This window comes from Anarhichas minor, unplaced genomic scaffold (genome assembly GCF_050575085.1).
Source record: "Anarhichas minor isolate MPS153535 unplaced genomic scaffold, ASM5057508v1 ptg000011l, whole genome shotgun sequence".
NCBI classification, from domain to species: domain Eukaryota; kingdom Metazoa; phylum Chordata; class Actinopteri; order Perciformes; family Anarhichadidae; genus Anarhichas; species Anarhichas minor.
In genome coordinates, this window is record NW_027466457.1 from 11,554,318 (window position 1) to 11,567,202 (window position 12,885).

The 12,885-nt window shown below is 43.7% G+C and overlaps 2 protein-coding genes across 2 annotated transcripts in view; one reads left to right on the forward strand and one right to left on the reverse strand.

Annotated features, from left to right (window-relative positions):
• Positions 1 to 1,396: 1,396 nt before the first annotated feature.
• On the reverse strand, positions 1,397 to 5,867 carry adck2 (aarF domain containing kinase 2). The gene is made up of 8 exons (XM_076089441.1): positions 4,596 to 5,867; positions 4,357 to 4,503; positions 4,096 to 4,224; positions 3,772 to 3,867; positions 3,362 to 3,640; positions 2,985 to 3,113; positions 2,611 to 2,664; positions 1,397 to 2,287 (listed from the first exon to the last, which is right to left on the reverse strand). Exons 1-8 carry the CDS (start codon positions 5,463 to 5,465, stop codon positions 2,147 to 2,149), a joined length of 1,845 nt encoding a protein of 614 aa, XP_075945556.1. The 5' UTR covers positions 5,466 to 5,867; the 3' UTR covers positions 1,397 to 2,146.
• A 3,313-nt stretch (positions 5,868 to 9,180) lies between these two features.
• LOC142947688 (DENN domain-containing protein 2A) overlaps positions 9,181 to 12,885 on the forward strand; it is a 34,889-nt gene continuing 31,184 nt past the window's right edge. The window contains exon 1 of the mRNA XM_076089442.1: positions 9,181 to 9,973. The gene's annotated coding sequence lies outside the window, so the exon portion shown is untranslated. The remainder of the gene's footprint in view (positions 9,974 to 12,885) is intronic.

Genomic DNA, 12,885 nt, shown 5'->3' on the forward strand with positions numbered 1-12,885 from the left:
AGACGGACAGAAAAAGTGCGGGATGAGCAAAAAAAAAACAGAAACAAAAATACAATCAATTCAACACGGAGGAGGAACGCTTGGTCGTTAGAGACCGTTTTTTAAATGCATGGGGAGACTGATGGATCAGCATGAACGGATATGACAAATGGACGATGGTTGCGATATCTTATTTGTGCATTTCGCTGGTTCCTTTCCTTCTTTCATCACCTCTCTTGGACATTCTGTTAGAAAGAATTGTGTCAGGATATTTTGGTAAATATGTTACAACCTCTTTTGACATTCCTAAATCTTGGTCCTCTGCCACCATTCCTGACTTTTATTCCTGTACTATTCCCCCCCTATAGAGGAGCCCTTCGATCCCCGAGCTACTCCAGAAAAGGGGAACGGTCACGTGGAGCTTGCACTTGTCTTTGTAGATGTCCTTCAGGGATTTGAAACCTTTGTACATACAACTGAGATCTTGCAACGCAGAAAAGCGACCGTGGACAAAGTTTCAACATTCAAGCATCATTCCAAAACAAAAAACAGAGGCTGTTGTTGGCATATTTTGATGTCCTCTGATACCCTGGAGGAATGTTCAGACTGAACTGTGCCACCCGGTGGCTGAATGAGCGTACTGCGTTGCCATACACTGCTGCCGCTCTCAGTGCCAACGCTCCAAGACGTTCCACTATATCTCTCTCCACTTAATCTCTATTTCTCTGTCTCTCTTTCACACACACACACACACACACACACACACACACACACACAAAAACTTGCATCATCACAATTAGTCCAGTTGCCTATTTTTCGCAATAAATGAAAAAAGATAACTATAAGTAAATGGTGAGATATTTTTAAAAACTATTTAATTCATTAAAAAAAAGAGGAAAAAAAAAAAGAAAACAACTTTTCTCTGGTTGTTGTGACCGTGACAGAATCTCGTCTTATACTGAGGTGATTGTGTTTGTCTTTTAGAGATGTTTTTATTTCTTTCGTCATTATTATTATTGAAAGATTTTTTTTTACACAGGTGTCACCTCTCCCCTCTTTCCTTACTTGAACCGTGCTGCTCTGTCTGGGCTCTTGATGGCGATAAAAAAAATAAAAAAAAAAGATCTACAGTTTTGCAATAAAGGGTACGTGATGAGTTTTTTGTTTTTTTTTGCACCCAAACCTCCTGATCTCACTCGTTCAGCCATGCCGACTGTTCTTCCTGATGACATTGACAGAATCGCGTCTCTTGTCTGTGTTTTTCATTGACAGATTTAATAAAATTGTAAATAAATGGATCACGTTGTGAATGTTCTGCTTTGAAGCTGCATCAGTCAACCTCACTAAAAAGGGTGAGCAAACGTACAAACCGCTCACTAAAGGCAACACAAGAAAGAAATAATTGGCACAGACTCTCTTCTTTTAAAAATACACCATGTGTTTCCACTATTTTAATGGAAGGTTAAAATACACGGGTCAGTCGTGAGTACAATTAGCCAAAGGCGTCACTTGGTCAATGCTACAGTACATTGTGATTCACACTAAAAGCAAACATGGCCTATTAGACAACATCATCTAAGGTCCACTAAAAGATGAGGTGATAAAAGACATCCTGAGATCAATACTGCTCATTAAAAAAATAAAACATGCTTCGGAGTATCAACTCGGGATTTTCTTATATATTTTAGATCATTACAAATGCCCTCTGATGCATTCTGTGTGTCTGCTAATGTGTCCATTAGCACTCAATAAACAAGTGATGCCTCACGTAAAGCGCACACACTCTAATTCATTAGCTAGAGAGGCCTGGAAGCTTTTCATTTTCCTGTGGGTAAAATGTTACGACTTCAAAATAGTACACAAAAATAAAACTCAAGAGTGGTAGTGATGAAAGCGTAAAACTTAATGAGGTCACTGCTAAAATGTAGCGATGAGAAAGTGATCTGTGATCCACAGTATGTTGTACGCTTGAACACAACCCATCATCACAGCATTAGGAGGATACAGTATACACATGTGCCTTATCTAACAATTCACTACATGTATACAGTATGCATCTGTGTACTTACAGGTGTGTGTGTGGTTCACTGTGCTCGAGCTGTGTGTGTGTGTGTGTGTGGGGTTCACTGTGCTCGAGCTCTGTCTGTGTGTTATATGTACGTTTGTGTCAGAGCAGTGAAGCGCCGTTCTTTAGCAGCAGGGGTTTCACCAAATCCAGGATGTCCAAGTTGGGATCCAGTGACCTGCCGAGACCCTCCAGCACCATGATGGCGAACACAACGGAGGCAAAATTACTTTCCAGCTTCACCTAGAAAAAAGAAAAAAATTAACATCAAGGTTCATAGGTCAGCAACAGAGTTATCACATCACGGTTGTTTCTGTGGCTTTTAAGATCTTTTAATATGATTTTAGTGATTCTACATTTCTTCAAGCTAAAGCTCAAAAGGACTGCAAGAAAAACTTGACACTGACAAGTTAACCGCAAAAGAAAAACCCAAAACCTTTTACTTGAGAAAACCTCATTAGGAGGGAGAGTCAGTCAGAGTTGTTACCGGTCGTAATGTCACTTAAAGAGAGAAGAGTTCTGAACCAGATGTTCAACGTAACGTATGCAACCTCCTGATGTTTTACCTTGTGTTTGATGAGTAGACCAAAAACTCTGGAGAGCAATTCACCCACTTGGAACTAGAAATGCAAAAAAAAACAACGTTTCTAGTAATCAGTGACTGTGACCGCCATGACCAACCAACATCTATTAACTATGTATGTATACGTCACCAGAACGTTTTCTGGGCCTTTGCAAAGCAAAAGTAACCGCTTACAGAATGAGAATCACGCAGAGTCAAATCTATTTAATTTGCAGAATGGCAGCAAAAAATTGAATTTCTTTCCTAATGTTCTCACATAATAATTGAATGAATGAATACGGTAACATAATAATCATGGCCATCATTGGCAGGCTGCATCAGAAACGCAGATCAGAGAGCACAGATTGAGGCTGGTACCTTTCCCAGAGAGAGGGTGTTGCTGAGGGCGTTGTCCACCAGCTGGGCCACCTCCTTCTTAAACTGCGGCACGTCGTGGCATTCGTTGGCCCGAGCGTGATTCAGGAGCAACTCCGCCACTCGCTCACCCTGAAGAAAGCAGATCAAAAGATCCTGGAGGTTTTTCTTTGACTTACAGATTACATTCCTTTCTTTTTTGTCATTTCTTCTATCTAAGAAGCTTTTATAATAAGTTAACGGCTGATTGGATTTGCCGAGGAATAGATTAAGATTTAGAAATGTGTCAAACATGTTTTAAAATACGTTCTGCTATATTTCTTTAAAGTGATGCGAGTCAAGAAAGTAAACGGCCAGGTGACTCCATCGGGATCACTTACCTGATGCAGCACCACAGCTGTGAAGACGGCCTTGAGGTTGGCGAGATCGTAGTCGCTGAGCTGGGTTACGATGCCGGCGTCCAACAGCACCAGCTGGAGAGGACACCTGTCTGGCCTGAAGCTGACCACCACCGTGTCCCACAAGTCAGTGAGGGTGGTCTTACCGTGGGCGTCCCCCGATGTACCAGCACCGTCAGCGGAGCCGGGAAGAGGCCCACAAGTGTGGACCAGAATATTCCCGGGGTGGAGATCTCCGTGAACAAAGTTGTCCACAAACACCTGGAATGCAAATGGTGACAAACAACGGATACATATAATCTCACATATAAACTTTTAACACATTATAAAATGAACAGTAATGGTAACAATCAATCGGATGCAACCGATATCCAGCAGGTGACGTATCTCACCATCTTCAGCATGGTCTCCATTCCCATCCGGGCTATTTTCTGCTTCACCTCCAGAGGAACCTCGGCGCTCAGGTAGTTGGATACGGGCTCACTCTCCTGATGGAAGAAGGTTGCATATAAACTGAATGTTGGTCTCATTCATGCCTGGAATTCACAGACATTGTGTCACATAGGTGGAGTCTGTTAAAGACGACAATAGTTCATTGGTTATAGAAGTGTGCATTTTGATATATTCTGATATGTGTGACTTGCTTGTACTGTACATTTCGAGCTCAATCTATCACTCAGTGACTCAGTCTGTGTTTTAAATCCTTCTGTACTCACCTCAAAAGTTTCCACTAAAATGGTCCTGGTGACAAAAGGTCGTAAAGCGGTTGGGAACTTGACGTAATCCACATTGCGGAAATTTTCATGGAAACGCTCGATGTTCTTGGCCTCAAAACGGAGATCAATCTGAAATAAAAGTTCAGTCAGATCGCTGAAAAAGATCCTTTCTACGAGGTTATTTATACATATATTTATGCACAACGTCAAACGGCTTAAGTTGTGTGATATTCTAAATGTTGGGGGTCTGAATATTCCCACCTGTTTGATCATGAGCTTCTCAAACTCGTCTACTATCTCACACAGACTGAGCCACTTGAGTCCGGGCAGGCATTGCAGGAGCCAGCTCCCCGCTTTCATCAGCAGTAGGTCGATTTCCACCTGCTTCCTGATGCCTGGATGGACCACCTGGAAGACACCGGAAACAAATTCACGAACATCCGCTGACCGGCTTACAAAGTGCAAAATATACTCAAGTGAGGCTATTTTGTGACACACACCTTGATAGCCACAGGTATCAGATGCTCCTTCTCTGCACTGCACATCCCTTCTGGGTGACTTCTCTCCCCAAAGTCCTCCTCCTCCTCCTTACCCCCCCTCCAGAGCCGCCACAGGGACCTGGCCACTCCTCCCAGACCAGGGATCTCCCAGGCTTCTAGCAAGTCTTCCTTCTCCATCTCCTCCACCAGAGACTGGAAGGCCGGGTCCTCCACCTGGTCCGCCTTCGCCCAGCCTTTGTACACCTGAGCCACGCATCCCGAACCCACTGGCTCTTTGCTGTCAAACCTCAAAACCTTCCTCCAGCCTTCTCCGAAGGCCCTCCGGAGACACTGCTTGGTGTGGGCCCAGGAGTGCGGGCGCACCTTCACATGGAGCTTGGAGAAGCGCTCACAGAACTCCAGGGAGAAGATGTCCCGCCTGGTGCTGGCCCACTGACCCAGCTTGATGAAAGTGGGCCCAGATGTTTCAGTCACCCACAGCAGAGCCTCCAGCCAGAGAGACGCCAAGCGGGTGGACACCAGGGCCAAGGGGGACAGAAGGAGCAGGGGGCCAAATTTGAGGAGCAGCACCAATGCACGAAGGCCGAGGCGGAGAAGAAACACCACTTTGTGCACTTGGACTTTGGCTAGAGACTTTTTGTCAGCGGTTAGACGTGGAAGAGTTGCTTCCTGGCATGAGGCTGCACAGGATGATGCATTGACTGCACCCCAACAAAGCAACGTGACCTTGGGTATCTGGGTTAAGATCCGCCCTCTTGTAACAAAACATGCCATGGAGCTGTGCGCGAGCCCGGTTCTGGTAAAGGAGCCTGCTCTCCGGATGGTGCACCGCAGGCTGAGGAGGACTGCTCTTGCTCCAAAGGTGGCCATCGTGTAGAATCGCAGTTAGCTCAGTCCAGGAGGTGACTGTGTCCATGTGGATGTCTTGTTTCACGAAACAAAATCATCAGTAAAGCATTACTCCAAATTCGGAATAATCTGCGGTCTGCACATCAACATTTCACGAGTTTACAGAAGAGATCCCACCGTAAAAGAAAGAGAAGCGACCTGGATTAATGCTTCATTAAACTAGCTACAACACTACTTAGCTATCTACTACTTATTTACCGTACTGTTATATAGTTAGTATAGTACATATTAAAATAAATTGTTACTGCACTTCTCCCTGCAACGGGAGAGAACTGGGTTGCTTATTGTCCTACTTGTCGACGAGTGAGATATGACCAGGTAAATAACATCCATACAAACAAAAACATCATGGCAGTCGCTTCACGTCCGGGTGTGACGTAGGGCCGCTGAGATCACGTGGCTTCCTCTTAAAGGAGCACGCTCACCTGAAAAACAAACTTTTAACAGCTGGTTATTAAACAAGACGAGTCGTGTCTTGTGTGCGCTTTTTTAAAGCTAATGCATGTACTTTTTGCTAGTTTTTTTGAGGTGTTGCTGTATTTATATAAGTATAAATCAAAAATGGTGACCGGTTTGTTAAAGTGATTTGGGTGAGGAGATGAACCAACTGACGCCACGTGTGTATTCACGGTATGTTAACTACCACTGCAACTACACTAATAATGTTTTTTTTCTTCTTCAAATAACGTCAGAGACGCCACGTGTCCTACAGATGGAGACAAATCACATATTATTCTGAGTGCTTTCTCCTACCAGAGGAAAGAGAGGGAATGAAGGGATGAAAGGAGGATGCACACTTGAGCATAACAATTGAGACATTTGTTAGAAAGACATTTTGACTTATAGCAGGAGGAGCACAGGTGGAGCAGCCAACATGAACAAAAGCTCTGTTCCACTAAGTGTCCCAGGAAGCTGTTAGGGTTAGAACAAAGGATGAAGGAGCCTGCAGGCCGCAGGTACTCTTCTGCTGCGAGCTTCTTACTGCGCACGTGCAGCAGAAAGAATGAGCTGAATCCGGTTCAAAATTAAAAACAATATTTAATTTACTACACGAAATTCACTTAAAAACTGAATTAACTATCAATAGTAATGTTCTCGAGAGCAGAGACTACATACACGCATCTCCTCACAGTCCGGCGCGGCCAGTTAGCTGAAAATGAGAGCTGCAGTAATCTGAGGTAAACTCCCTAAAACATTCTCTTTTGTATCCCCTGAGAGTCGGAAAGTGTCCGACACTGTCATAAAATGTGTGAATGACCCTCCATGGCGATTAGTGATTGGCTTCATTTGAATTCTGTCCCCTCCCATTATCGATCCCTTAGCAAAACATCTTGGCTCCTCGCAAAACATCTTGGCTCCACCTCTCCGTCGTGGTCAGCTTTGGCATTTGACCGTCCCACTGGCCCCATCCTCCATCGATAAGGTCGCCTCCATTTGCTGCTGCATGTCTGTGAAACCTCACTCAGAATCCCTATCTGACCCTCAAGTCTTACAGTATTTTAATACCTACAGTGACTATACTTCTATAATCTAATACATTCAATGAGTTAATATACTGTAACATATAATATCCTCTATAAATGAGAATATTTGTAAACATAATACATTCCATATGGAAACATATTGTGACTAACATATTTATTATTGTGACACTTCTACTCACCACCAGGGGTGTTATTAAATCCTACTAATAATGCTTTTAATACTGAAATTCTCCACAAAGCCTTTCCAGTGAGCCAGCATGTGGCTGTAATGGACCTGGCTCATCTAAATGGAATACAACCTTCATTAATTAATGTCAGAAAAAGCTTATCCTGCTTTGACATGTCAATGTCTGCTGTGGAAAATGTATTTTAGTTGTAAAAAAAAAAAAACCATAAACATTGTTAATTACAGTTAAAATGGGCCATGGACCAACTAAGAAAGCAACACAGACTTTATAGCACTTTTCATACAGAAGTGAAGTGCTTTACAGGAGAAAGAAAAGGACGTAACAAACTTTATTAAGTTATAAACTAGTGTGTTTTGATGCAGTTTAAAAATGTGCACTGAAATGGCTTCTGTAACAGAAAGCAACACCTCTAGGTCCAAGCGCTGCAAGTAGTTGTTTTAAATATTCATTCTAATATTATTATTAAATTATTAAATTATAATTAATATTGACAATGATGTTCTTGATTAATCGATTGGTGTGATGTTGGCTTTAAAATTGCAGGACCTTTTTAAGTTAGAAGAGATCAATGCAACGACAACATTTTCTAGCTGGCTGTTTGGAACGTTATTGTGCAGAGCAGAGTTACAGCCTACGGGCCTTAATGGAAGTGGCATTAACAAGTGCTTCCTGGTAGGATATGCTGTCCTTAAGATTACTTAAGCGCTGCTTCAATTATGGCAACATTTGTTTCTCGGCCGTAAAGGAAAGGAGGAGGCAGGGAACAAAAAAACAACACAGACACCCTGGGTTTGATTTCATTGTCATTTCCTCTGCTTAAACCCGAGGTCTTGCAATCAGCCTCCTCTGCACCATCAAGGACTGAGAACTCGCGCCAGCCATGTTCCCAGTCACGGTGTGAGTCCTCTGGACACTGGGCTCGGTGCGCTCCCAGGATCCCATCTGTAGGCCTGATAGAGGACTCGGCAACACAATAAGGTGGGATAAACGCCAAACAGATGTTACCAGCCCCCACCCTGTTCTCCCCCCCCCCCCCCCCCCCCCCACAGCTATTGATGGACAAGCCAGGCTTTTTTAGATCTCTCTTGCATTTCAAAGGCGAGGTCAGCGTTTAGGCTCAGAGGTCGGCAGGATAGTTGCAGAGGTGATGCTGTGAGACACTTTAGGAAGGCTAAGGCCCCTATAAATGCATTTGTATAAAAGTAAAATTAAATTACAGGTTCAACCCTGATACCCAATATTGTGTGACACAAGTACCGTACTTAAGAGCAATTTTGAGGTACATTTAAGTAGTATATCTATTTGATGCTATTCTCCACTTCAGTCCAGAGGGATTGTTTTAACTTCTCATTCCACTTTATTTATTTGACAGCTATAATTACTAATTACTGGGATATTTAGTATTTTTGCTTGAAAAATTACCTTGAAATATGTGCTGATTAATTTCCGGTTGATCAACTATTCGATTAGGGGAGACTAATAATTCCGTCTCTAATCTCCATTAAGTATCTCTTTGCCCCAACTTCATTCAATCGCACAATATTAAAGACGTCACGTTACCGCTGCAACCAGGGGAATTTCAATGTGTCTTGTTTTAATACCCATATCTCTATAAATGACAATAGTACATTTTCAACATATAGACGGTTGGCTTTGAAAACTGTCCGTAAAACATACCTTTTGTAATAATGGACTTGGCAAAGAGGGCCTGTGGGGCTGAACAGGTTAATCATTAATCACGCTGGTCATCTGTATGCATGTCCAGCCTTTTATTTGCTGCTCTCTCGCTCACTTTTCTTCTCCTCCTCTCTTTCTGCAGGAGCATGGAGTCACTCTTCAGCCCGGGGCCTGAGCTGAACTCCAGAGTCTGTATTCTGTGGCTGAGCAGAGGTCAGCCGTAATCGAGCCAAACGCTGCCAAACCTCTTTCTGTGTGAGAACATTCAGCCTCACCACACACAGCATTCAGCACATACGCTCCTACACTACTTGTAGGCTAGTTGTTGTTGTTGTTGACTGTCACGTATAAAGAGATGAAATAGATGAACATGTTGTCCCCTCACTGAGAGAGGAAAAGTGGCCCTTGGGCTTTGTTAATTTGCTCCCAGAGGAGGCTGTTGTTTATGTATTCATTTGTGTTCAGCTTTGCCCCTTCCTGCTCCATTCCTCCATTTTTTTCTTTTTTTTCTAGCAGGACACTCTGTTTCCCTGGTAACTAGGGCTCCAATCGGCCGGCCAGCTGCAGATTAGTTCAGCGGTGGGGGGTTTAGGTGGGTGGGAGGGGATGTAGAGGGGGGTGATGATGGAAAATGGAGAGGGAGGAGAGAGAGAAGGAGGGAGGGAGGAAGGGAGGGGGGGTGGGAAAAGTTTGAGAAGGGGAGAGAGAGAAGGGCCGGCGTCATTGAGAGACAGGAGCCCGAATGAGTGAGTGTTTCAGAGCCGTGAGTGGAGAAAAGAGCTGTAAACATTTGTAGCGCAGAGGCTGGACGGGAGGAGGGATCTCTCTCTGACGTTGTGCCTCTTTTCAAACCTCCTGTGTGCTTGGATCTGCACTGTGTGTGTGTGTGTGTGAGGTACAGGCAGGGGCTATGCAAAGGGAGAGAGGTCGGTGGCAGGGGTAGGGGTGTACAACCGGGGAAGAGAGAGAGAGAGAGAGAGAGGGGGAGAAAAAGAAAAGGCAAACTACACTTGGAAGGAAAGGAACCATGCAAGTGGATGCTGTCTTCTGCGGGGTCAGGTTACGCAAAATGAGAAACTACTCTAAGAGCACTTCATCAGCGCTCACCCACATCAGAAAGGTAATGTGAAGAGTGAAAGAGCGTCCATGTGTGTCAGTAGAGTTGTAGCAAAACATGTGATTTCTTTCTATAGTCATCGCGTTGATATGCTTTATATACTTAGTCTGAAAATCATTTGTATTGCTGGAGGATTCATCTTCATGCATGAGCATCAACTTAGCGTTCTCTCATATTTTCTGCAGTCTAAATGTGCATGTGTGACCTTGAATGTGTCAGGATGCGTGTGTGTGTGTGTGTGTGTGTGTGTGTGTGTATGTGTGCATGTACAGAACGTACGCCTATACGCTTGTTGAAAGCAATATGGAGGATGTTAGAATGTGGGTTTGTCTGTGTTTATTTGAGCCGTATTTCATTCTGGACGGCTCTGGCTCCAGTTAAAGTGTGCCTCAAGTAGCCAGTCTCAAACTGTCTGCACCAAGTCCATTACTGCTGTCCACAAGAGACTCATCCACCTCATGAAGTATCTGAGCTCACATGAGCACACACACACACACACACACACACACATTCTCTCAATGGCTGTCAGCTCTCATCTTTCCTATTAAACGAAAAAAAAGTGTAGAAAGATAGTTTGGTGACCGTTTGGAGGACGGTCACTTAGACCAGCATGTTCCAAACCGGCTTGTTAAGGGGGAGAGAGGGAGATCAGAGGGGAGGATAAGTGAGATGAGCATTCTTCACTGTGAACAAAGGCACCTCTTCATGCAGAGTCCCAGCCGCTGTATTGTTGTGAGGAAGCAGGCGAGCAGGCGGGTGGAGACCTCCCCAGGGCGGACAGAGGAGTTCAGGTGGCTCCAAAAAGTCAGCTTTTAGGGACAACAAGTTGTTTGCGGATTCACAATCAGCCATGATGGAAACTGTGCAGCCGTGTTTGAAAGTTTACATTGGACCTGTTCTCATTCTCTCAACCCACATTTTTGAACGGACGAATAGGATGCCAGTGAAGATTGATGGATGTCTAAAACATAAGATATGTTTCAGTTGATGACAGTTTTAACATTGTCTTATTTTACCACCTTCCTCATTGTGGCCTTGAAAACAGCACTACCTGCAAAATCTGTGTTAACAGATGAATGAAACAGATATCACAATATCGACCCCACAGTTTGACTGCCAAGTGATGAGAGGAAACAGCTGTAAAAAAAAAAACAGCAAGGACCACTTATCGACAAAGAAAGCATTATAGTATAAAAAAGTGAATCACTGTTTGAATGTAAGAGGTTGATTTGTTCCAGGAGAAATAAAAAGGACAATGATTCATATCCTTTACTGACAAAGATCTAGTCTGACTGGTAATTGTACCAAGTGGAGTTTTCATTGTAAATAACACGATTTTGTTGATATGTCTGACCAGAATGAATCCTTAAAGCTTACCAAACATCTTGAATGCATTTCCGACCTCATAGAACATTGCCATAGGTTTTTTTTTTTTCAATGTTTGGAAATATTGTGAAACTTGCAAGACAGACTTCTTCTCTAATTGTTACTTTACTGCCCCCAACTGACAGGATGTGGAACTGCAGGACAAGGTTGATTTTACAGCACTTTTCTTGACCCTTTCCTTCAATAGACATGGCAGTTGTTTTAAATGTAAACACCACCTTTATTTACTAACTGCTTGAGCAAGTTCATATACATTCCTGACTATACTATTGACTTGTTTTCCAGCTGAGGCGTGCACTTTATTACTGCCTTCTGCAAGAATAAAACCTGTAATGTCTCACGCCTTTGCTCGTGGCATGCATATGCAATATGTTTCTTTCTGCACTTGCTGGTAGAACTTGTGATACAAGCAATAAGGAAACATCTTCATCAAAATATCACCCTTCAGTGTCCACAGGGCACCTTTAAGCTTTTTACACATTCATGCATCTGTGTTGCGACCATATCGCTTCATTGGAGATAACGGATTCTCTGCTGCATGTCAGACCACAATGCAACAGGAATGTCTTCTGTGTCTGATAAGCAATGACCCATAAGAGATGGTTATCAACCAGCCAACATAATCCATCTCAGCAGCTTCCTCTGGCCTTTTAGTTCAGCCTGCTGGGCAATGATTAAACCCAAGAACAAGATCCATGGGGCGGGCAACAGTGGATCAAATCTTTAGATTTGATGTGCTTCATCGTAAAAGCAGCTGAAGTGCTCTTTCTGCACTGCCTCTTCAACTCAGTGTTATTTTCATATTGGCATAAGTGAACAGCTTCAGCAGGTCAGTATCAGTTTTTACGAACCACAAATCAACATCCCTCTGCTCTCCCGTGTCTGTCTGTCCTGGCGTTGTATTTACTTAAGTTGAGAGTGTATTGAATTGAGACTGGCTGACTCTCCGGCGCTGTGAGGAGAAGGTTTATAGAGCTGGAGATAAAGACAGAGGGACTGTCTGTCTGCTAGTCGGCAAGGTAATAAGTGGGCTGCAATCTTGCAAAGGGGCTCTGGTGTGTGTGTGTGTGTGTGTGTGTGTGTGTGTGTGTGTGTGTGTGTGTGTGTGTGTGTGTGTGTGTGTGTGTGTGTGTGTGTGTGTGTGTGTGTGTGTGTGTGTGTGTGTGTGTGTGTGTGTGTGTGTGTGTGTGTGTGTGCGCGTGCGTGTGACCAACGTTACTATCACACAGTGGTCTGTCAGATTGGGCCAGTTGTTTACATTCTGAGATGGAGGCAGAGGCTAACCGTCTACATGACCGCTGTGTAAGACAATGTTCAATCGTCCTGCTTGAGTGATTCATTTTGCTCTCAGACACACACTCATTCGGTCTCTCTGTTTGCATAGTTTACTCTGCTTCTTCCCCTCTTTTTTCCTTCTTTCACACCAATTTCTTGACACATCTTTTCAGTCTCAGTGACTCATGATTCCGAGCACAATCACCCCCCCCCCCGACATATCAACATATGCAACACATGAGCACTTAAATTAA

Coding starts and splice junctions, on each gene's coding strand:
- adck2 (XM_076089441.1), bottom strand. CDS start 5,465: ATGGCCACCTTTGGAGCAAGAGCAGTCCTCCTCAGCCTGCGGTGCACC. Junction 4,225..4,356: donor AGAAGCTCATGATCAAACAG/GTGGGAATATTC, acceptor CTTTTATTTCAG/ATTGATCTCCGTTTTGAGGC. Junction 3,641..3,771: donor TGGAGACCATGCTGAAGATG/GTGAGATACGTC, acceptor TTTGCATTCCAG/GTGTTTGTGGACAACTTTGT.